This window comes from Bos indicus x Bos taurus, chromosome 2, assembly GCF_003369695.1.
Source record: "Bos indicus x Bos taurus breed Angus x Brahman F1 hybrid chromosome 2, Bos_hybrid_MaternalHap_v2.0, whole genome shotgun sequence".
NCBI classification, from domain to species: Eukaryota; Metazoa; Chordata; class Mammalia; order Artiodactyla; family Bovidae; genus Bos; species Bos indicus x Bos taurus.
This window is the reverse complement of record NC_040077.1, coordinates 125,758,921-125,784,000: the sequence shown is the minus strand read 5'-3', so window position 1 is coordinate 125,784,000 and position 25,080 is coordinate 125,758,921. Positions and strand designations below refer to the sequence as shown.

Here is a 25,080-nt window from a genome sequence, read left to right as displayed (position 1 = left end):
GCCTTCCCCGCCTGTAGTGCTTCTGCCAGCCTCGTCATTTTTGTACTTGCTTGTTCATCACTCTGCTATCCCCCACATAGCCTATTTTCCTTTTTTGGTGAAAGGCGCAGAGCAGTGGTCTCGCCCATGGAAGCACTGGACACACAGTGAGTCCCATCGCTCAGAAGCAGATGAGTCGATAGAGACCTCCAGTGCCAGCTGGGAGACCACGACTTGGGTTACTGACATGCGGGATGCAGTGTAAGTTTAAAATCAGTGGCTCTGCCTCTCTCACAGCCTGGATGCAGAGGCCTGGGGACCAAGCAGTGGAAATGAGGGTGGCTCTTCTGTGATTCCAAATAACCTCCTGGAGGAATTTTTGCTTTCCCTCTCTTGACTTTGTGTTCAGTGGGCCTGGAGGGAACACAGATGTGGTTCCTTGAAGTCACAAGTAGTCTTCCTTCTGGTCATTTTGAGCTCTGTGTATTGCTTAACTCAAATGTAGAGAGGGGATCAAGTGTACCAGGTAGGCTGATGAATCTAGAAAAGGGAGGGTGTGCAGGAAGGCCATGTCTAGAATCCAGAGGACTGAGCGCCTCTCAGATCTCCCACGTCTAATAGCGACAGTGAGAAATGGCAACCCAACAAACTGAAGACCAATACGAACCTGAATTCCATAGGAATAAAGACTTAGGACACACACACTCTGTAAAGACCCAGATACACACACACACACACTGTAAAGACCCAGATACACACACACACACACACATTGTAAAGACCCAGGTACACACACACACACGCACACACACTGTAAAGACCCAGATACACACACACACATTGTAAAGACACAGATACACACTCACACACACACACACACACACATTGTAAAGACCCAGGTACACACACACACACACTGTAAAGACCCAGATACACACACACACACACACACACAGTAAAGGCCCAGAGCAGCCAAAGTGCTGGCAGCTGGTGAGAGGACCACGGGAGGGGCGGGAGGAGGAAGGCATGACTGCTACACAGGTCTCGTGACCAGCTCCCAAAGGGGGTCTGGAGCGGGTTTCTGCTGTTATCCCTCCTCTGCTGTCTTGCTGAAAGAGCCTTGATGATGACTGAGTTAGGTTCCCGGTGAGTGTGACTGAAGGATAACAATGCTGTGGTAAGACAAGGATATGGTGAGCTGATGAGTCTGGTTTTTTTTTCCTCCTGTTAGGGATGAGCTTTCTTTAATAAACCCTTAATTTTAAGAATTGAGGTGAAATTCACATAACGTAAAACAAGCCATTTTAAAGTGGACAATCAGTGGCATCTGTGCAACCATCACCATGATCTATTTTCAAAGCTCTCTCATTACTCTAAACAGAAGTTCTGTAGCCGTTACGCAACAGGGACACCCATTTTTCATCCGAAGGACAACAGTGAATGGTGAGGGGGAGGAAAAGGAATGGCTCTGCCTCCTCTAAATCCACTCTCCCCTTGTCCCCCTACTGAAGGCTCACCTGTGTGAACTGTGCTCAGTGAAGCCGCTGCCTCCCTTCCCTTCCCCATGGGTCTGACCAAGGGGAGGTGCCAGCAGGATCAAAGTCAGAGCATTTCTCCTCTGGCTCCCTGTCTGGCAGGGGCTGTGTTCTGATCCCTGCAAGCACAGCTCCAGCAAGGCAGCCCCCCCTCCCCCCCCACCGAAGTAACAACTTCTTCCTCTTGCCCTTCAGCTTCCTGTAGTGTGATCCCCTTGAGTCCCATCCCTGCTAAGTTCCCTTAACCCTGCCCACACCTCTGTAAAGAATTCCTTAGTTGAAGGTTCTTTAGTAACCCTTTGAGTGTTCCATCCATTTCTTGCTGGGACACTGTTACGGGAATGGATGCTGTGGTCCCTCCCTATGGTCTTTTTGATACCCATCACTTCAGATTTTATGGATCAAACCAGCTCCATTCACAGGTCCCAAGTCTGGGCAAAGGAGAAGCTATCCTCCATAAAGCAGGTCCCAGGGGTGCCTGGGGTGCGTGCCAAGGCCTCACTGCCCTCTGGTGGTCAGCTCCAGAAAGTGCACCTCATGGATCCAACTTCAGCTGAACTAAGCCCACCAGGCGCTGTGCTGAGACCATTACACTCCTGAGCATGTTCCATCCAGGGGTTACTGTCCCCACTTTACAATGGAGAGCCTCTCCCTTGCCTGTAGCATAACCAAAATCTTGACCGTGGGCTGCAAGGTCCCACCTTCACCTCCCTGCCTGTCACTCTGACCCAGCCACACCAGCCTTTCTTCAGCTCCTAGGGTGTTCCCACGTGCAGCTCCCAGTTAGAATACTTGGGAACTCGCTGAAGCTCTTCACCGGGCTAACCTCAGCTCATCCTATAGTTCTCTCCTAGGCTATCACGTAGGAAAAGTCCTGCTCAACACCCCTCCTTCCCTTGTCACACAGTGAGAGAGACAGAGACACACACACACACAGACAGACATAGATACACACAGACACACACACACACACACAGACACACACAGACAGGCACATAGATACACACAGAGACACAGAGAGACACACAGACACAGAGAGACACACAGACACACACACACACAGAAACACACAGACACACACACAGACAGACACACACAGACAGGCACATAGATACACACACAGACACAGACAGGCACACAGATACACACAGACACGCACACAGAGACAGACACACGGAGACACACAGACACACACAGACACGCGGAGACACACACAGAGACACATACAGAGAGAGACACACACACAGACGCACACACAGCACACAGATACATAGATGCAGAGACACACAGACACATAGATACACACAGACACACACAGAGACACACACACAGGTACATAAATACACACAGACACACACACACAGACACACACATGGAGATACACAGAGACACATAAACACACACCCACAGAGACACACAGACACGCACACATACACACAGAGAGAGACACACGAAGACACACACACAGAGACACACAGACACACACACAGACAGAGACACAGAGACACACACAGAGACACACACACAGACGCACAGACAGACACACAGATGCAGAGACACACAGACACGTAGATACACACAGACACACACACACAGACACACACAGACAGGTACACAGACACACATACAGAGACAGACACACAGAGACATACAGACACACACACAGAGACACACAGAAAGAGACACACAGAGACACACACAGACACATAGATACACACAGACACACGCACAGAGACACACAGACACACACAGAGACACACCCAGAGACACATAAACAAACACACACAGACACACGCACAGAGACACGCACACATGGCTTTCCTGGCAGGACTGGTGAGCGCTGCTCTGCGTCAGAAGGAGCCGAGGGCTGGGAGCCTCCTGCTCTGCTCTGCTCGCGCCTGTGCCCCTGGTGCTGGGGCCGCGGGAATCGGCACACCAGCGCCTGACATGGACTAAGTGTCTCTCTGTGCTGGCCACTGAGCCAAGTCCTTCGGGTGCTTGGGCCACCTTCCTCCCCCAAGTCCCTGGTTCCCAGGAAGCAGCCCTCAACTCTATCAAAAACTCACACGGATTTATTAGAATATGAAAAAGATTCGGTTTCTTCTGTACAGGCGGCAGAGCGGCAGCAGCTGTGGTGGCTTTGAACATGGTTGTCAACGTCACCCTTGCATGGTGACTCCTGCCCAAAACAGCACTTTCATGGAGAGGAGGGGGAGGTGAGCACCCTCTGCCCAGGCCACTGGGGAGGGGATGCTCTGACTATTGCACGATCCTGGGGAAAGGAGTACCCTAGAGAGAAGAACAGAGATCACTAGGCCTGGGCCAGGCCCATGGTGGCCATGGGAGTAGGCATGTATTTCTGAGAGCAAAGGCCTCTGGGGCCAGGGCTCCGCTCACCCACCAGCCCTGGCCAGTGGGAGATGCTCAGGGGACACCCCCGCCCCCCCGAGGACAGGGCTCTACAGCAGTGCTTACAAGAGAGGTTCCAGGGGCCAATGGGGGTGGGGAGGGGGAGGAGAGAGAACAGGCCAGCAGGAGCTGAGGACCAGGCCCAGAAGAAGGTCCCAAGAGGCCCAGCATCTATGAGTTAGAGAAAGTCACGATGGGGTGTCCGTGTGTGTGTGTGTGTGTGTGTGTGTGTGTTGGGCATGGGGGGTGGTGAGGTCATTTCTGAAATCAGAGCCCTGTGTACAAAGGACTGATTTGGGGAAGTGTTGGGCAGACAGGCACGTATGCGGATGTGTGGTGCTCTGGAGTTAGGATGGCAGGAGTTCTGTTCAGGCAGAGGTTTCAAAATGTTTTAAAAACAGGAATGCCCTCTATGCAAATAGAATCGTACATGGAAGTGTGAACAAACAAAACAGATAAAAAGGCAGCACTCTCTGGAACTCTGATCAGCAGCCCCTGAAGGGCCCAGTGGTCCCCGCTGGAGCCCAGTTTGGAGAAGCTGAGTCCCAGCTCCAGACAGAGCTCAGAGGTGCCCTCAGCCTGCAGCTCTGAGTAAGGACAGGTCAGGTGAGGTGGCCAGGGTGAGAGCCGGCAGGGGGACAGCATGGCCACGGTCCCCAACCTCTCCCCAAGTCCAACGCCTGGTCCCCTAGTCTCTTCCCTGTTAATGGAGGCCCCGGCTCCTTCCCTTCCCAGGAGGGACCAAGGCTGAGCCAGAGGCTCTTTGGTTAGAAACTAAGATTGACTTGAATGAGTAGGGTGACGGAATGGGAGGGGCCCCGCGGAGGTCTAGGGGACTCAGAGGCCCTGGTCCAGGTAGGGAGAGAGTTTGGCTTGGGAGGGGGCAGGGTTTGCCTCACAGCCAGGCAGGTCCACCTCCAATGGATGGATCTGGAAGGCAGTTCTGGCGGGAGGGAGGGCGCTTCCCAGGAGGCAAGGGGAAGCCGTGCTGCGGTGGGGGCTGTGGGCCCAGCTGCCATGCGGTGGGGGAGGGCCGGGGCCAGTTCAGGTCGGGAAGGAGGAGGGGAACCCCGCCCTCGCCCCCCGCCAGCAGCCCTAGCTCTGGTGGGAGAGTCCGTGGTGGGAGGGCACCGCCCGCTGGCCCCCCGTGCTACTGGCCCTTGGGGATGAAAGGCTCTCCCTCCCCAGGCTCGGGGTGGGGGCCTGGGTCACTGAGGCAGCGCTGTATCCTCTGAGAGCTGGGGCTGTCGCTCGGTGCCGGGGTGAAAACATCGTCGGTGCCCGGGGATGAGGGCTCCTTGGTCCGCATCGTAAGGCCCCCATCGGGGTCCTCGTCGTCCTCCTCCTCCTCAGCCAGCCTTCCCGGATCCCGGCTCAGCCCCAGGACCTTGCCCTTCAGCTCCTCGTTCACCAGGTCCACAGACTCAGGCGACTGCGGGGAGGCCGGGTCGATGGTGATCACAGGCAAGTCGGCCTTGGGCTCATAGGCCAGCGGGTCTGCAAACCAAGAGCAAGGAGCATGCTGGCTTCCGGCCCTGGGTCCTCCCAGTGTGTGGCCCACCTCTGCCCACGCCAGTGGCTCCCAAAGAGACTGCCTGTGAGTGCAGTCATCCTGGTATGCTTCAAATCACTCCAAATGGGCCTTTTATGAATCCTGTCACCTGGCCAATAGTTCCTCCTCCCCTCGGACTGCTCTCCAAGGTAGGACTGTGCACCCCTGCTCAGCCCTGGGGCTCCCATAGGAGTCCCTGCTCTAACAAAGAGTTTAGGCTCCCTCCTGAGTCCCCCGTCCTGGAAGGCCTGCCTTGGTCCCCCACATGTCAGAGAGCCCAACAGTGCAGCCCCCTCTGGCCTCCCCGTGGGCACCCAGCTCCTCAGCGTGAGCCCCCTCGTGGAGCACTCTTTCCCTGGGGAGGACGGCAGGGTTACTCTTCTGGGGGCCCCCCTCTGCTGAACCCCCAACTCCACCTGACATAGGAGGAGCTCACGGCTTGGCCCGTGAGAAGCCAGTCCTCCCTGCAGGCTCTCTGAGGCCCATGCCCAGCCTCGAGGCCCCTCCCCGGGCCCCCACGGCCTGCCTCACCTGAGCCGATGCGGGCCCGAGACATGGTGGGCGAGTCCAGCTTGTGGGCCGGCACGGTCAGGTAGTTGCTGATCTGACAGAGGAAGAGCAGATGGGGGCAGTGGGGTGAGCAGAGGCGGCTCCTCTGGATGGCGCCCCAGGCCGGTGGCCGCACACCCTTCCTTTGGGTGCCCGGGGTGCCCACACCTACTCTGCCCATACCCGTGGAGCCTGGGCCAGTGCTGGGTCCTGAGGGCTTGGCCCAGCCTCTTGTCGAGCTCTGGGATGACCTTGGACACCCCCACACTGTCCCACCTCTCCCGTGGGGACACCAGCCCAGCCTCTAGCTCTGGCCCTCATCTGCCCCTAAGGACAGACCCACCATCAACTCAGGAATGTCACCCGGGCCCTGGATGACCCCCGGGATTCTCAGTGCAACACGCTATGACTGAACTCAGCTACTTCTTTTCTTTCAAAACCTGCTCCTTCCTCCGTGTCCCCTCAACCACCCCACCCGCCTACCCCAATCAAAGGCCAGACATGACCCCTGGCTCCTTTTCCCCTTCCCTCGGTCCCACCTCAAACTGGTAACCAAGTCTTGCCACTCCAACCTCCTAAATGTCCCTTGAATTCTGCCTGCTCCTCCCCTCCCCCTGCCACCCCCCTAATCCACCCGCACCCCTTCCCATGTGCTTCCCTTACTGAGAACCCTTCATGACTTCTCCATGCTTTGGAAGGAAGCCCAAACCCTTAACGCCATTAACGAGCTTCCTTGAAAGCTGAGCCCCCTGTGTGTGGTCAGGAACTTATGCAGTTTCTTCCCTTCTGCCTGGCCCTTCCCCTGACCACACTCCCTCCCCTGTGACTCTCATTCCTAAGCGCACTCTGACCACTTCCTTGTTTGAGGTGCTCAGAGCCCCTTGCACTTCCGGTTCTGCCCGGGGCCACTGTGTGCTCCATAAGGGAGGGACTGGGCTGATTCACCACCCGATTCACGGAGGCAGTTCTGCCGCGTGGCACTTAAGGAGAGCTCCGCAAATATTCTCCTTAACGAATGAATGGAGGCATGCGTGTCTTTGCCTTCTGATTCTGAGCCTTAGTTTTCTCACTAGAAAATGAGAGGTTAGAGCACATGGACAGGCTCTTCTAGATCTGATACCCAAGGACACAGTGGGGAAGGGGGGGCCTCTTTGCTGCTCTGAGTGGAGAAGAGGTGGAGAAAGCAGCTTTCTGGAACTTTCCCTGGGGCTCAGCCTTTGAAACACATGGGGGGTATGTGTGTGTGTTCGGTTGCCAAGTTGTGTCTGACTCTGCAACCCCATGGACTGGGGAGCCTGGAGGGCTGCAGTCCATGGAATTTTCCAGGCGAGAACACTGGGGGAGGCCAAAACACCAGATGGGAGTGGCTCTGTCTCCCAGAGGGCTGGCTGGGGGTGATGCAGGCAGAGGAAGAGCCCAGGTTCCCAGAGAAAGGCAGGAGCCGGCTCCAGCTTCGGACATACCTTCTGCTCCAGTTGCCTGGCCTTCTGTCTCCGGAGCAGCATCTGGTTCCAGGCCTCCTCGTAGGGGTCGGCCACCAGCGTGTGTCTGTTGTAGGACCGCAGCTGTGGGAGGAACAGCTGTCAGGCAGGCCCGGCCAGGGCCCAGAAGCTGGGCCTGGAGGGGCTGGGGTGGCTCTGGGCGTGTGGAGCGGAGGCGGGTGGGGCGGGGTGGGGGCGGGGGCCTCCTCTGCAGTAAGTGAAGTGGGCCGGGCAGGGGCAGCCCCTCACCCGCTGCCTGGTCTTCTGCAAGTTGTTCCTCAGGATTTTGCGGATCTCCTCTTCCTTGTCCTTGGACAGTGCTGGCAGGATGCGCTCGGCCGGCAGGGACTTGGGGTGGATGTTCCTGGGATAACGGGGCACAGATGAGACAATTCCTGGGACTCTGGGGGCTGGGCCGGGCCAGAAGGGTCCCCTGGGGATGATCCGGTTGGGTGCACCAAGCCTGGGTCCTCAGTATGATCCGCCCGCCCGGTGGAGTGACCTAGGGACCCGCTCCAGGTGGGTATTGAGGGCTCAGCGTGTGGCTTGCAGACGCGGCCGGGGTTGGCCATTAGCACTCACTGCATGGAGACGGTAGAGACGGCCGAGGGGATCTTGCCCATGCCTCCACTTTCCACCAGCTCGATAGCTTGCTTCATCTCCATCTTGTGGTAGAAAGCGATGAGCTGGGGCTCCTTGGAGCGCTCACCGGCTATCAGACACTTCTTCACGTACTTCTTATTAAACCGGTTGAGCCTGGTGGGAGGCAGGAGGAGATGGGTGAAGCTGGCTCCTGCAATGGGAAGATGCCCAGGCCCCCGGCGGGGGAGACCCTTACCAGCCCCTCCCCGCCCTCCTGCCCACCAGGCCTGCCACCTACTTGTCTTTCCAGTGGTGGTGGCCGTAATGACCACAGATGTCCTCGATGCCTGTCAGAAGGTGGTCCAGGAACTGAAACGTGCCCAGGGCCAGGTCAAGCCTCACTACTGGGCTCCTCCCGGACCAAGACTCCTGAGTGGGCCCCCACCTTCCACCCCAGCACTGCTCTGCTCAACCCAGCCCTGTAGTTCCAGAAGCAGCCAGGAGGTGGCGCCCACACCCCACTCATCCTGAATCCCTGTGGACCCCTCCAGCCCTCTGCCTCTGGGGCCCAGCTGAACCCTCTTCTCTGAACCCACTTGTGCCCAGCACCTGGGCCAGGTTCCTGCAGAGGCAGAGGCGGCATGACGCCCCCTCCTCAGGTTCCTGGCTGCTCACACCACCCCTCCCTATGGGGTGACCCGGTGACCTCAGGAGGCATTGGATGAGGGAGGAGGGCTGACTGAGGATGTGGATGCAAGGCCTAGCTGACCCCTAGCTCCCTAAGCCTCCTCCTGCAACACAGGGCCCAGGCCCAGCTGCCGGTACCTGCGTGTGGATCTCCTCGTTGATAGAACGCTTCGTTTCTTGCTTTTTCTTCACAGCCAGCAGGTCTACCAGGGGCCGAATGGTCATGCCCTGGGGGGCGGGTGGGTGTCAGGCATTCCAGTTCTGCCACCCTGGCAGGGAGACCACAGAGGTCCCCCACCCTAAGGTCCCTGAGCCTGGGATGCCCTTTGCTCTGACGTCCCCAGTCTCCCAACAGCCAAGCTGTGGTTATATTAAGCCCACTTATTCCTGAAGACATAGCCAGGGGGTTCATATCCAGCCAAGGGACTCACACACAGGTCAGCTAGCCCGGGCCAGAGTTCAAGTGTGAGTTCCACCACAAATGTGCTCTGTCACGTAACAGGGAGGACCACCTCTGCTCTGGCCCCCTTGCACGTTTTTGACCCAGAAGGACCCAGTAAGGACAGCAGTAGCTCATCTAACTGCACGCTTGTCGAGTGCCAGGGCCAGTGGTGTTTTTACTGGAATTAGCATTTCAATACCTACGATGACCCCTTCCTTGTCCCCATTGTACAGATCAGGAAACTAAGACCGAGAGAGGTCAAGTAACTCCCTAAGGTCTCACAGAAGTAGTAAAGCTGGATTCAAACTCAGGCAGGGAGGTCCCTATCTCAATGCTGCATTCATTAAAAACTGGCTCAGTAAACCAACTGCAAAATCAAGGTGGTAAAGTATTTTTGAAGATGGAGGCAGGGCAAGATGATCAAAGAGGCAGCCTCTTCTCCTTTTAAAAGACAGAAGACAAGTCCAGCCTCAGAAGTTTGCTCTACGCTGTGTTCTCTGGAGAAGGCAATGATGTTTCCCATTGAGGGCTTGTCCAGGGTTATTATCCAGGACAGACGGAGCAGGTGGTAGAGAAACACATGGACAAGCACACAGATGAAGTGTTTCTCACTTGCCCAAAGTCACGGGTCAGACAACGAGAAATGATTTACATCATCTCAGGCTGGGCTCCCTCAGGGACTCAAGGGGTGGGTGAGGTTTCAGCGAAGCCTGGTTGTTCAAATGCACAGAAATCACGGCCAGCAGCTGCAAGGATTCTTCAGGATCATCTGGTCCAGTCCCCCCACCTCACAGATGGGGATCTGAGACCCAGAGATGGGAGGAGCATCTTTCCAGGGTCACACTGACAGCAGCAGAGCTCTGGCTAACGACCTCCTACGGCGCAGCTCGGGGGTCGTTTCACCTTTCCAGTCCCCATGTTGTGCGGCTGCTGCTGCTGCTGCTAAGTCGCGTCAGTCATGTCCGACTGTGCAACCCCACAGACGGCAGCCCACCAGGCTCCCCTGTCCCTGGGATTCTCCAGGCAAGAACACTGGAATGGGTTGCCATTTCCTTCTCCAATGCATGAAAGTGAAAAGTGAAAGTGAAGTCACTCAGTCGTGTCCGACTCTTAGCGACCCCATGGACTGCAGCCCACCGGGCTCCTCCGTCCCTGGGATTTTCCAGGCAAGAGTCCTGGAGTGCCATGTTGTGCTACTGTCCCCATTTGATTGATGTAGAAACTGAGACCCTAAGATATTAAACCACTTCCCTAAATCCCTACCATGAACTTCATGGTCCTGCTGACTGCACCTATCCCTCTCAATGCTACCTGGGCTCCTAACTGAGCTGGGCAGGATCACTCCACAATGACGCATGACCAAACTTTCCCTTTACAATTGAGCACACTGAGGCCCAGAAAGGTGGACTGGCTTGTCCAGGGCTACACGAGGTATTGATGGAGCTGGAACTACAACCCATGTTCCCCGCCACCCCCACCCCCCGCCCCGCTCGGTCATGTGCTTCCTCTTTCCTGGCAGAGTCAGGGCCCCCGGGCAGGGCTGCTCCGCCCTGTCCAGCACCTGCACAAAGACGGTGAAAAAGATGACGGTGATGATGGCCGTGAGGAACAGGTCACACATAGGGAAGTGCTTCTTGTCCAGGAGGTAGCCCAGGGAGAAGGCGATGGCCCCTCGCAGGCCCCCGTAGGCAATGATGAACTGGTCCTTGGGGGTCAACTTCACGATGCGGAACTTGTTGATGAACCAGGTCAGGCCCAGCACGCCTGCCAGGGAGGGGAAGCGAGGGGTCAGGTTGTCCCGGCCCCTCATGGCTTCTGCAGCTGGGAGATTTTCTCTGTCTGGAGGAAGCCTCCACTGGTAAACCCACCCAGCTAACTCATATCTCAGGTCCCTCAGTCCAAGGTGCTCCTAATCCCTCAATCCAAGAGTTGGGTGGATCTTTAAGGGAGGTCCCTCAACCTGTGTACACTTTAGAGACATTATAGAGGCCTCCAGGAGCTGGAGGGCAGAAGGGCACCAGGCAAAGAGATGAGACAAGACTGGCTACAAGTTGATACCAATTAAATATGATAGGTACACGGGGCCTACTTTTCTATGTGTTTGATATTTTCTGTAATAAAAAGTTGTTTAAAAATGCTAGGGCTTCCCTGGCAGTCTGGTGGTTAAGACTTCATGCTTGCACTGCAGGGAGCACGGGTTCGATTCTTGGTTGAGGAACTAAGAGCGCATGTGCAGCATAGCCAGAAAAAAAAAAACTGCAGAGGGAGGATGGAGTCCAATCTCAACCCCATAGCCCCAGAATCTCCAGAGGATGAGGCCCAGGATGAAAGGGTTTTTAAGACAGTACAGCAAGTTAAGTGCCATGCCCAGACCTAACCTCAGAGAGGAGGTGAGATCCACGGGCAGAAGCCACATGGTCACTGAGGTATCCAATGTATCCAGAGGTGAAGCAGCTGCCCAAGGGCCTGAGGCCTGGCGCCCAGGGGTGCCCTGGGGCTGGCAGCAGCAGTTGGGAGGCTCTGCAGAAGACTCCGCAAGTGCCAAAGTCACGCATGGGAAGAGGAGGTGCAAAGACCACAGACCTGAACACAGATCTGGCCCTGGGGGCCTCAGTCCTCTCCTCAGATACTGACTGGCTCAGAGTCCCAGGGTTGCTGATGCCTCTTCCACCCGCACATCATGACTGTTTACCCCCAGAAGCGTGGCCCTCTGTCCCCTCCAGGGCCCATAAGGGCCTCAGTGCTGCAGGGAGAGGGAATGGGGAAGCCCCCCATCCCACGGGGGCACCAGGAGCAGCCTGGAGCCAAGCCCACCACCTCCACACATAGCATGCACCCGGCTGCCACGCGCACACACCCCCTGCCACGTGCACACACACCCCTCCCCGGGCCCGGCCCCTCACCCAGCACTCGGGCGATGAGGCAGAAGAGCAGGGTGCTGATGACAAACGTCCAGTTCCAGTGGTGGGAGCCGGCCACAGTGGAGACGCCCAGGAAGATGAAGATGAGGGTTTCACTGACGCTGCTCCACATTTTGAGGAAATACTTGATGGTCGTGTGGGACTTGTGGGAGATGTTGGCTTCCACGTAGGGGCGCATCACCACGCCCGAGGCAATGAGTCTGGGGGTCAGGGGAGGAAAGAGCGGGGAGCGGGGTTCAAAGTCGAGCCACACCCTCCCAGGGCGCCTCCAGCGCCAGAAAGGCAGGCAGGGGCCGGGCACCTGAGCTCCTCTCATGGGTCAGACACCTCTGCCGGCTTCCAACCCCTGTTCTCAATACTCTCAGCCAACCCTGCAGACACTGGTGTATTCTGGCATTTTCCAGACGAGAGATCTGAGACATGCAGAAATAAAGTCACCTGCCCACGGTCACACTGCCAGGGAGTGGCAGAGCTAAGACACGAACAAAAGAAGTTCTGCCCGGCTCCTAAGCCTGGGCCTTTTCCCCGAGGCCACACAGCCTCTCCACCTGACAGGGGTCACGTCTTTGGCCACAGGTTTATCCTCCAGAGTGTGGGGTCCCCTTAACACCCGGGGGTCCCCACAGAGAGCTGTCTTCCGGGCGGCAGCCCAAGCCCTTCCCAGCCTGGCACCCACACTTGGGGTTCACTCCCGCTGGCCCAGCCTCCTCATTGTCACCCTCCATCCCCATCCCCCAATCCAGCCTTGACACTTCCAGTGACTTCTCCTAGCGGGAGCACCTTAGCACAACTTCCCCGCCGCCCCCCCAACCCCAACTGCAAGATGCAGCTGGGGCCTCAGGACCCCCAAAGCAAGGGAAGCCTCGCGCCCCCTCACTAGAGCTGCTGAGAGGAGTAGTGGGCGCGAGTGCCTGTGTCCGGAGACTGCCAAGGGGCTCCCTTTGTAACAAAAGAAAGGAAGAAATGGCTGGGGTGAGGCTTTCCAGAAGCCTCACTCTGTGCTTCTGGGCAGCCCTGAGACCTGAAGCCTGGATCTGGGGGGCTGGGCCCTGGGGAGCTCCCTTTGACCCTCCAAGCCCGGGGGGATCTGAGTTGGGGCCCCGCCTCCACGCCACGCCCAGACTCACGCCATGATGCCTGACAGGTGGAAGAGCTCGGCCGACAGGTAGGCCATGTAGCTGTAGAGGAAGACGAAGAGCGGCTCGATGACGCGGATGTGGGAGGTGAAGCGGGAGGTGAAGGCTGCAATGACCCCGTAGACCACGCCCACGAACACCCCACCCAGGGACACCACGAAGAAGCTCAGGAAGCCGAGGATGATGTCCACGATGCCCACGCGGTCGTAGTTGGCAAACTCCTCAAAGAGGTGATACAGGACCTGGGAAGGGTGTGCAGGCTGGTCGGCAGGGGGGTGAGCACCCTGCCCCATGGCTCCTGGGGGTCACCCAGGGTGATTCTGTCCCCTCTGTTGACCACAGCCAAGAGGTGGCAGAGGGGTCTGGGGCCCAGAGGGTCTTTGGGCCTGCAGTGGGCTGTGCAGAGAAAGAACCGGCTCTGCAGCCAAACCACCTGGGTTGAAATTCTGACTGCTGCTCCCCAGCTGTACACATGGGGCAAATGACTCAATCTCCCTGCGCTTCAGTTTTCCTGTCCAGAAAATGGGGGCAATAGTACCAACCTCACAGGGCTACTGTGAGATTCAATTAGTTAATGAGGGCAAATTGCCTATCACAGCATTAGCTGCTATTCACCAAGCTCATCGTGCACGTCCCTGCCTGGATTTCGGTCTTTCCTTTAGCACAAAGCTGGGAAATTCAGATAATGAACTAGAATAGGACTTCTTAACTGCTGAAGCTTTCTAAAAATACACTCGGCCAGCCCATACTCTACTTGGATTGTCTGGAAGTGGGACCCAGAAATCTCTGTTCAACAAGGCCCCCAGGGGTTTGCAATGAACCACCGAGTTCAGGCACTATGGAACCAGAGGCTCTCCACGGCTTCCCCACCTCTGGGCTGGGGAAATAAATGGTCATTGTAACACCACCATCAGACTTTAAGTGGCACTTCATACACTGTAAAGCCCTTTGATTATGGTCATCCTGTTTGCCACACAACAGCCTCATGAGGTAGGCAGGCTAAAGATGCTTGTTCCCTTGCTAAACTAAAGCTCAGAATGGTGAAGTGATGTGCCAGAGGACCCCCCAACCCCCGCCTGGGAGCAACAGAACTGGGCCCAGAGCTTGGTCCCTGCCAGCAGTGGATGGCCTCCCTGGGGATCCAGCTTTGAGTTTCTATCTACCTCCTCTTCGGTGCTGTCTGCCTGGCCTTCTCCCAGACAGCTCTGCCCGGAAACCAGCCGGGGAGTGTCCAGGCTGAAGGAATGGAGAGGGAGTGGGGAAGAAGACCTGGGGATCCCCGAAACAAACCCTCCCAAGCCCCCAGTACCTGGGCCACATGTGGAAGCAGGGCACCTTTGCTCCAGGGCCAAGGCCTGAGGCCACACAGCTTGGGGCAGCCTTCAGCCCTACCATCTGGGTAATGGGGCATTCACACCCACGCCCAGAGCTCTAGAAAGGGCCCGACTTGGGCCAGGCAGGGAAGGGAGATGCCAAGCACTGGCCAGTCCCCCGTGTGCCTGGACACAGCCATCTGGGAGACGGGGCAGGGCTCTGGCAGTGCGTTCTCAGCCCTGGGCTACATAAACCTACTCCTGGCCTGAGGAAATGCTCAGGTCCCTAAAGTGCACTGCCTGGGCCGATGGGGCAGGTGCAGAGGGCAAGGTCCTCACTTCTGGCCCGGCACCACTGTCACTGGGACTACAGAGGCAGAGTAGCATAGTGCTAAGCATCTGGACTCTGGACTCAAGACTGTGTACATCTGAACCCCAGGTATATCATTTATCAGCTACTATGATCTTGGATGAGTTCCTTAATCTCCCAGTGCCCCAGTTCCCTCACCCGAAAAACTGGGAAAAATCACCGTGCTAACTTCATGGAGTCTGCGTAGATTAGCTGAGACAATACATGATCAGACAGAACACGAGCAATGACTCCCACCACTGCCCCTGTCTCGGGGAGGCACGGCCATGGACCCACGGTGGCCAGATGGGGGCATCCACTCTTGCAGCCACGCCCCACTGTTCCCCAAGAGTGCCAGCCTGAACCCCAACATACACCCAGATCTTCTGGGGAGGGCTTCATCTCTGGCACCCACTGCTTTTGCAGGTATGAGTGAGTGTGACTCCCGTCAGAGCCCCGGGAGGACGGCAGGCTCAGGACAACGGTCCCTGCTCCAGAGGGGGAAACAGGCCTGCGTGGCAGCTGTGGGCAAGGGTGGGTGCCCGAGGAGACAGGACAGATGGGCCAGCCCGCGGCTCCCCTGGCTTCACGAGGAGCTGACAGGGCGCCAGGGGAAGAAGCGGGAGAGGAAGCCGAGGCTGTTGGCAGGCGACCACTACCGTTGGTGGCTTCTTTGAGGTGCGGCTTCCTGAGCGGCTGGGAGTGAGGCGGGAGTGCGTGTGCGAGCGTGCACAGGGCGTGCACATGGGTCCATGAGTTTTCCTGTGCGGGCAGCTGCTCCCTGAGGGGTCCAGCCAGGAGGGGGATGTAGGTGTTTGCACAACACAACACGGGTGTGCACATACACGTACCTGCTTCCTGAGGAAGCCGGCTGGGAGGAAGGGTATGTGGAAACATACACAGCCTTGCCACGTGCAGACCCTGCGGTGGGGGTGTCTGTCCTCGCTAGACCTGGCAGGAATGCACTGACTACTCTGCCACATCCCAGCTGTCAAAGGTGAAGCCCAGAGAGGTACAGTCACATGCCTAAGGTCACACAGTAAGCAAGTGGCCAACCCAGACTGACCCACTTTACTTGCCACCTTCTGGAGGTTTTAGAGACAAGGTTCCTTTCCATGAATGTTGCCCCCAAACTCTGCACAAATTAAACTCTAACTTAAGACACGTGTGTGTGTGTGTGTGTGTGTGTGTGTGTGTGTGTGTGTGTACGCATGCATGCTCAGTCATGTCCAACTCTGGCTGCAGCCCACCAGGCTTCTCTGTCCATGGGATTTCCAAGGCAAGAATACTGGTGTGGGTTCCTCCTCTGGGGGATCTTCTCAACCCAGGGATTGAACCTGCATTTCCTGCATTGGCAGGTGGGTTCTTTACCACTGAGCCACCTGGGAAGCCCTAGCTTAAGATACAGCTACCAAGAAAGCCAAAATGCCCCTCAGAGACTAACTGGTCTATAAAGGGTAAACTGAGGTACAAAGAGGATCAGTCATTTAACCAAGATCATATCAGAGTGCATCAGGGACAGAGCATACGACCTGGTCAGGCCGAGCTCAGGCCCTGCAGTCAGATAGACCTGGCTTCTAATTTCAGTTCTATCTATTCTACTGAGTTATTTAACCTCATTAAGCTTGACTCCTTCTCTGCAAAGTGAGACTAAGAAGCACCTCTTAACGTAGTCAGGAGGATAACTGAGATAATCCTTGCCGGTGCCCAGCACGATGGCCACACATAGCAGGCAGGGCTGGACACTTGCTGTCTTACTATCGTGAGCCGGGGGATGTGGGATTCACTCTGGACCTGGGCTTGGGTCTGGGTCTTGCGTGCCCCGGGGCGTGGCCCCTGCCTCTCACCACAGTGACGGCGTCATTGAGCAGGGACTCCCCAAACACAAGGATGTGGAGCAGCTCGTTGATGTGAATCTCCTCGAAGACGGCCAGCACGGCCACGGGGTCCACGGCCGAGATGATGCTGCCGAACAGCAGGTTCTCCAGAAGGCCGATGTTGTTGATCTGCTCGCCACCCACCAGGCACACGGCGTACATGAGGCCACCCAGGAAGAAGGCGTTCCACAGCGTGCCCACCACGGCGAAGATCAGGATGGTGCCCAGGTTCTCCGTGAACTGCCGCAGCGGCAGGAAGTAGCCAGCATCCAGGATGATGGGCGGCAGCAGGAAGAGGAAGAAGACTTCCGACTGCAGGATGGGGGGCGTCTCGCCCACGCCCTTGATCAGACCCCCCACCAGCAGCCCCACCACAATCAGCAGGCAGCTCTCCGGGACGATGCTCGAGATGGTGGGGATCACGTGGAAACCTGCAGAGGGTGAGATAACGGAAGGCCGTGGGCTTGAGGGGAGCCAGGAGAACAGAATATGGCTGGGGCTGAAGGCTAGGGGTAGGACCAAGAGGGGCTCAGGCTTGGTCTCAGGGGGCCGCTCTGTTACTCTCTGAGCCTCAGCCTCCTCGCCTAGAGCTGATAACACCAGCCTCACAGGCTAATATAATGCAGTTATGGGTTATGTTTATACGTAACTGATGTGTAAACTAAATGATGATGTTGTTGAAGTGCTTTTTTCAAAGGACATACAGAGGCTCCCTGTCACTGTCATAAAGTAGGAGAAAGAAGCAGGTCTGTATGCCTTCAGAAAGCAGAAATTATACACCGATTACCAAGGCTCCAAGTACCACCCAGTTCCCTGACTGCCCCGTCTGCCCAGGTTAGGGTAGGGGTCCTTCTCTGGTGCCTTCCCCTCTCACAACTTCCATCTGCAATCCTGAGGGCATTACCTAACACCTGAACCCAAGTCATCTGTCCAGGCACAAGTTCATGGAGATGGATGTAAGCTCAAGACCAGGCATAACAATCGAAGAATTCTGTTTAAGGGAAGACATCAAGTTCCCCATCACGGAGGCGTAGAAGCAAAAGGCAGACAATGGTCGGTGGAGAAGTGACACAGGAGACAGGAAGGAGCACAGAGGAATCAAAGACTATCAGCGCAGGAAGGAACCTGGGGATCATACTGCCCGGGGCCTGCAAACGTGCAGCACGCATGCAGCGACTTCCAATCCCAGCTTCGAGTGCTTTCCCGCTGAGCCCAGAGAGATGCTCAGGAAGCCGACAGCAATCAATGGGTTCTGTGCGTGAGACAAAACCTGTTTGCCGTCCTCTTTCTCACCCAATTCCACCCACTTTAAAGAAGGGGCAACTGAAGCTCAGGGAGGGGAAGGGACTCACCCAAGGTCACACAGCTCATCAATAGTAGAACCAGGACAGAACCCAGGTCTGACCCCACCAGCTTCTATCAAATGCCCCCTTCTTTAAGTCACTCCCTCCTTTCTCCCCATTAAGGTGAAAATGCCCCTCTGCCTGAGACCCACCAACTGTCTCCCCAAGCCAGGTTCTGGCCAGCAGCAGCGGTAGGCCACCCTCTGCAGCCGGCCCCCTTGTTTCCAAACACCAAGCAGGGAAGTGGCAAAAATCCCTTTCAGAGAGGGCCCCTCTCAATGCCAGCTCCGCCCCCAAGCTGCTCATGGGTCTCTGGTTTGTTTTGGGTGAGGAGGTGGGTGGAGAAGACCTGGGACATAACCCCCAAGGTCCGCCTGGTTAGGATGGTCCGCTTGCCACTTTGCTCGAGGTGGAAGCTCTCGCTCTCCTCCCCTCCTTAGCTTGTAAACTCTCTGCAGGCAGATTCCATCTCTGTTTATGATTATGTCCCCAGGGTCGGGGATACAGGAGGCGCTCAACAAGTATCTACTGATCGGAAAATGCAAAGGGCTTGGCCAGGACCCACGTGAATCTCTATAACCTGTCTGGCCAGGCCTCTTCTCTCTTTACCCCTGGAGAAGCCTGGGAAGGAAGAGGAACATCGCTCCCCAGGCCCAGAGCCCTCCTGCTCTCAGGTACTGATCGGGGTGGTGCCAGCAACAAGTCAGGACTCAGTATACCATCCAGGCCCAGAGCCAAGCACCCAGGGCCTGGATGTGACAGGGCCAAGCACCCAGAAGATACAATCGAATCATGTTGGAAAAAAAAAAAAATACACATCCCCATTCTAGGCCAGGACACTTCAAAACAGACCTGACCCAAAGTCACAGCTTTTAGGCCTTCCCTGGTGGTCCAGTGGTTAAGACTCTGGCTTCCAGTGTCAGGGGGTGTGGGTTCAATCTCTGGTCAGTGAACTAAGATTTCACATGCCGGGTAGTGAGGCAAAAATAGAAAGTCACCACTTTTGCGGAAAAGTCCACTCCTCTTACCCTGCCATGCCCATCCGTCTTTGTCTGTCAGTAACCCTCAGGGTTCGTGTGGCTGGTACACTGCGAAGGGCTAAGTCAGGTTGAGTCCAAGTCTCCCTTGCTCTAAAGATTAAAGTCCAAACTTTCAGCACGCCCTTCATCATCAGGTCTTGCTCATGTCTCATGCTCCCTACTTTCTTTTTTTTTTTTTGACCTCACCATGCATCTTGTAGGATCTTAGTTCCCTGACCGGGGATTGAACCCAGGCCCTCACAGTCAAAGCACTGAATCCTAACAACGGGTCCACCGAGGAATTCCCCCGACTGCGTATTCTTAGGTTTCAACCTTGACAAACTCCTTTCAATTCGCTCAAGTGAGGTACACCCTCTTTGGCCTGCAGAACTTTGCCCAGTCCAGTCTGCCTGCCCAGAACACTGTTCCTCTACCCACACTGTATGTGGCTGACACCATATCCTTCTGGTTCCTCCTCTTCCAGGAAGCATTCCCTGACCACCCCTGCCTGCCTGGGCTAGAGCAGGAGTCCTCTGGTGTGTCCCCCATCATAACCTTTGACCCACAGTCATGACCTGGATTCCTCTTTCTCCCCAACACCCAGTGAGGTCAGACAACGCAGGCAGACGCAGTGAAACAGGACAATGGCACCACACCTGGGACCTGTATCTGCCTTGAGGGAAGACGGACAGCATGGGGGTTTGGGAAGCTTGGGAAGGAAGAGGAACATCCCTCCCTAGACAGGTTATAGAGATTCACGTGGGTCCTGGCCAAGCCCTTTGCATTTTCCGATCAGTAGAAACCCCCATGCTGATCAGTAGTCAGACAGCCAGCTGACTTCCTCAACGCCCCACCGCCACCCCAGAAGCTGAGCAACAAGAGCTGCCACAGGAGTAAACAGAGTCTAAAGAGGCAGCTCAGGGCAAGTGGAGGACAGTGTTCACCTCCACCCAGACTGCTAGGCTTTGAAATTGCCTCACCACCCTCTATGCCATCCATCCGATCCACAGAGCTTTCCTGGCTGCAGGAAGTGCCAGGCAATGCACCAGAGACCAGTAAGCCTCAGCCCACTGGGGGAGCAGAGGGATGACTGTGTGTGTGCGTAACACTCCAAGAGCAATAACATGAAGAACATTCATTACTCCTAAAGGTGCACCAGGAGCCAGGCATATGTCACGTCTTTAGTCCTCACAATACCTAGCCCTGTGGGATAGGTATTGTCCCCATTTTGAAGAAGAGACAGTTGAGGTTTGGCAAGGTTCAGTAGCCTTCCCAGAGTGCAGGGGAGGAGTTCGACTCTAGCTCAGAGCATCTCACTTCAAGTGAGTCGGTCCTCACAGTACCTGGGGCTGGTGCCCTGTCCCCAGAGCAGAAACCCCCAGGTCTTCCTGTGTCAGCCCTGCCTCTCGGGGAGCAGAATCACGAGCCCTGATGGGCAAGGGAATGGGAGGGGAGGAAAGTCCGGGATCCACCCTGGCTCCTGGCCTGTGGGTAGGCTGCACATTACTGGAAAATAGCTTCTGGGGGAGGGGCGGATTCTGTCATCAGGCAAAGCGGAAGGGGGCCTGATGGCCTGTTCTGACTTGTCCCTCTCCAGAGGCCCTGCCTCCACCTGCTGTCCCAACCCTGTACCCCAGAAACTGAGTGAAGTGAAAGGGGGACAGTTGGGCCTCTGGGCCCTTGACCAAGACCCAGCATTGAGACAGGACCTCAGGATGCCACGAAATGAGGCAAAACTTCTGGGCCTGAACTTGTGACAGTGGTGATGTCACCAGGATGGAATCAGGGGTGGGGCAGAGGCCACAAGACTCAGACCCAAGCCGTGAGAGCCGACGCGGACCTCAGAAGCCACCTAGATCCTCCATCACATGGTTGGGGAAACTGAGATGCAGAGAGGGGTGGCGATCTGTCAGGTCACGGCCGGTCCCCCCGTGAGGACCCGTGAAGCTCAAGTCCAGGGATCGCTCGAGCCACACGGCCTCCTGCTGGAGCCCCCAGACCTCCCAGAGCAAGGACGGGAGGAAGAGGTCTGGAATTCAACATCTCCCGGCCACGGGGCGAAACCGCCGACTTTGGGGCTGGCTTCCCTTTTTAGGTGAAGAGGTGGGGGCAGGGGAGTGGTGTTTCTCACTCTGCCCGGAGTGGGTGACAGCTGGGCAATGGGGGGCACACACACATGCACACTCACTCTAGCTCTGACACACACTCACTCTGCCCACTGTCTGACACACACACTCTCTCACGCACATTCCCCCCGCTTTCACTCTCTGACATGCTCTCACACACAGACTCTGACGACACACTCGTTCTCTTACACACATGCACACAATTACCTACATTCTTGCTGTCTCTGACACGCACGCTCTGAGACATTCATGCTCACCTGCCCTCTCTGTCTTACAGACACACACACATACTCTTTCTCTGACACACACAGGTAAACTGAACCGGCACGCGACTTAGCTGCAGACTGATGAGGGGCTCTTGGTCCCCAGCAGCCTCTCTGTACTTCACTGTGAGGACGTTTTATTTACATTCCAGACCGTCCCCATCTGCTGAGACTGGGCGCCATGCAGCAAGCAGGCAAGACTGTTCCACGTCACCCTTGGTTGCCAGGGTGAAGGGATAGCTCAACCCCACTGGCCGCATCTCTCCCCGGGCCTGGCAGTCAGAGGGGTGTGCCAGGAAGAGGGGCCTCCCTGGCCCCCCAGAGCTGGGTCAGCAGGGACCCAGGGGCACATGAGGGGCTCTACCGCCCTAGTTCCTGGCCTGAGGACTGCTCTGGGGCTGCAACTCGGCCAGGTCCCAAGGGATTCCCGGTTGCACAACGACTCCATGTCTTTAACTCCCTCTTCAACTGCCCCAGCAACCAGGCTCCGCTACAGTAATGAAAGCTGATCCCTCCCAAGGAGAGCCTGGCGCTCGACAGTTCACAGCAGCTTGCTCTGCTATGTCTAACTCACCTGCACCTCACCAGGCTCTGGCCGTCACAGCCATCAGCCCCGCAGTGAGGAAACTGAGGCACAGAAAGGCGAAGCAACTTGCTCGAAGTCCAGTGGCTGGCAACCAATTCAAATCCAGGCAGTCTGGCGCCACTCTGGGTTCTCAGCCACTTGCCACATTATCCCTGGTTTTATTCTTATTTTGTTTCTAAGGGGCGCCTCAGAACTCAGGACTGAAGAGCCCCAAAGCAGTTCCCAGGGGACCGGAGGTGGTATTTCTTTCCATGAGCTCTTCTCCAGGGAAGTCTTGCCACAGCTGTTCTGCTCAAGGAAAGACCTTAGGGAACCCTTCCATCTTTTAAGGCTGCCCCCTCTCAGCCGGAAGGGGTCAGTCTTCTCCTAAACTCCTAGGGCAGGAGAATCAGAGAGGCTCTGACTCTTCTCAGTGTTGAGTCTTCCCACCATCAAGTCAGCTCTGAGGTCCAGATGCAGCTGCTGCCTCAGTAGGCTTGCAGCCAGACCGGCAGAGACAAAGACGTGTGGCACTCGCCACTCTGCCCTGGGTTACAAGCCAGATGTAGTCACTGACTAGTTTGGTGACTTTGGGCAAGTTACATCTCCTACCCTCAGTTTCCCCGTCCATGTAAAAGCCTGTTTCAGAAGGTTTCTGGAACCTAAGAGGACCTAATAAGGGTAAAGAATGGCAAACACTGCTACCTTCAATGTTGGCAAAAAGTGGTTCTATTATTGTTATAATCTTCAAAACCAGGCTTAAACCAGGTTTAATGTGAATCACACTATGTTATTACGACCTGTTACACTTGTCCATCATTTAGGATGGACATCACTTTAAGCTCTGCAATGGTGCGAACTTTTTAAGTCATCTGGGTCTCCAGCTGTCAGCATAGAGTGGGCATTAACTATTTATGAACTGAGACAAAACTGACTTTCAGATGTGAAGTGTGGGAAAGAGGAAGGAGATGGAAGAGACTCTGAGATTTCAAGAGTAGGTGATGCTCCCAGAGCAGGGATCATCTGAATTAGGCTTTGAAGGATCAAGAGAAGTTTGCCAGAGAGAGAAGGAAGAAAAAAGCCATTCTAGGGTCTGTATTGGAGAAGGCAATGGCACCCCACTCCAGTACTCTCGCCTGGAAAATCCCATGGGTGGAGGAGCCTGGTAGGCTGCAGTCCATGGGGTCGCTAAGAGTCGGACACGACTGAGCGACTTCACTTTTCATTTTCATGCATTGGAGAAGGCAAAGGCAACCCACTCCAGTGTTCTTGCCTGGAGAATCCCAGGGACGGGGGAGCCTGGTAGGCTGCCGTCTATGGGGTCGCACAGAGTCGGACACGACTGAAGCAACTTAGCAGCAGCAGCAGGGTCTGTATTACAAGTACCCCGCAAATGGATGTATGGATAATGGGATGAATGAAAAATAAGGAAAGAAAAAGACAAATAGCAAGGCTGAATTCACCAAGCCTTTGCCAATACCCAAACAGGAGAGTTGCCAAGATTAAATGAGATGGTGTATATAAATCACTTGGCACAGTACCTGTTACACATGTCTTTGAGTCTTGGTCCCTCCTGTCACTGGGGTGATGATGAGTAACCTGAGAACCCAGTGAGCAGGGTAACTGTGAAGACAATTTTTTAAAAATATGCCCACCCAGTAAGATCATAATTCACTTTAAGATATAATCTCTAGCATAGAGAAGGAGAAAAACACTGGACACTTAAGAGGGTTGGATGCAAGACTTTCACATCTCCTCTCATTTTATCTCATATCTTGACCCCCATTTAATAGATGAAGAAACCGAGGCTCAGAGAGGTGAAGTGACTTCCCCAAGGCTGCAGAGCCGGGAAGTGGCAGAGTCAGAATCAGAACCCAGGTCTCCCCATCTCTAGTCTTTGTGGCAGGCTGCATCAATGAAAACTAAGCCTGTGAGCATCAGAGGAAAGAGAAGTCAAGTCTGCAATGTGCCTCCCCTGCAAAACAGCCAAAAATAAATGTGTTCCAAGTACCTGGAGAGGAATCGTCCCCCACACCGGGGGAGTCAGTCTCTGTCTGTGCCTTCCCCCATCATTCTTCCAAACGGCACCTCTATCTCTGGCCTCTTTCAGTCCCCGTCTCAGGGGAGACAGCGTCCCACCCTCTGGGAACATCCAGTCTGGGTGGGAAATTAGCTAATAAATCAGCGGAGAATACAGCAGCATACGCTGGGCTCCCTGAGGCATAGGGAAAAGAGGACTTGGTCAGATCAAAACGTGGGTTTCAGGCCCGGCTCTGCCCTTTAGTAATCAGGAGGCTTGGACAAATCATGAAATCACAGACGGGCCTCGGTTTCCTCGTGTGCAGACAAGTGAGAATCAAGGGACTGGACACAGAAGCACCTTGTACCTTGTGATGTGGCAAACAAACTTCGGAGATGATCAACACATGAGAAGTAAGGACAGAATTCCAGTCCCCTATAATGAAAGGGACATCTTTTTTGGGTGTTAGTTCTAAAAGGTCTTGTAGGTCTTCACAGAACTGAAAAAGATCTTCACGACCAAGATAATCACGATGGTATGATCACTCACCTAGAGCCAGACATCCTGGAATGTGAAGTCAAATGGGCCTTAGAAAGCATCACTAAGAACAAAGCTAGTGGAGATGATGGAATTCCAGTTGAGCTATTTCAAATAGCTCAAAGGCAATGCCAAAGAATGCTCAAACTACCACACAATTGCACTCATCTCACATGCTAGTAAAGTAATGCTCAAAATTCTCCAAGCCAGGCTTCAGCAATACGTGAACCGTGAACTTCCTGATGTTCAAGCTGGTTTTAGAAAAGACAGAGGAACCAGAGATCAAATTTGCCAACATTCGCTGGATCATCAAAAAAGCAAGAGAGTTCCAGAAAAACATCTATTTCTGCTTTATTGACTATGCCAAAGCCTTTGACTGTATGGATCACAAGAAA

General features: G+C 55.4%; 1 protein-coding gene across 1 annotated transcript in view; it reads right to left on the bottom strand.

Annotated features, from left to right (window-relative positions):
• Nucleotides 1–3,564: 3,564 nt before the first annotated feature.
• Nucleotides 3,565–25,080, bottom strand: part of SLC9A1 (solute carrier family 9 member A1) — a 52,099-nt gene continuing 30,583 nt past the window's right edge. Inside the window, exons 2-12 of the mRNA XM_027519325.1 lie at nucleotides 16,783–17,243; nucleotides 13,265–13,515; nucleotides 12,120–12,337; nucleotides 10,778–10,980; nucleotides 8,913–9,002; nucleotides 8,386–8,456; nucleotides 8,088–8,261; nucleotides 7,755–7,869; nucleotides 7,488–7,589; nucleotides 6,007–6,079; nucleotides 3,565–5,420 (exon numbers count right to left, since the gene is read on the bottom strand). Coding sequence (XP_027375126.1) covers nucleotides 5,074–5,420; nucleotides 6,007–6,079; nucleotides 7,488–7,589; nucleotides 7,755–7,869; nucleotides 8,088–8,261; nucleotides 8,386–8,456; nucleotides 8,913–9,002; nucleotides 10,778–10,980; nucleotides 12,120–12,337; nucleotides 13,265–13,515; nucleotides 16,783–17,243 — 2,105 coding nt within the window. The 3' untranslated portion in view covers nucleotides 3,565–5,073. The remainder of the gene's footprint in view (nucleotides 5,421–6,006; nucleotides 6,080–7,487; nucleotides 7,590–7,754; nucleotides 7,870–8,087; nucleotides 8,262–8,385; nucleotides 8,457–8,912; nucleotides 9,003–10,777; nucleotides 10,981–12,119; nucleotides 12,338–13,264; nucleotides 13,516–16,782; nucleotides 17,244–25,080) is intronic.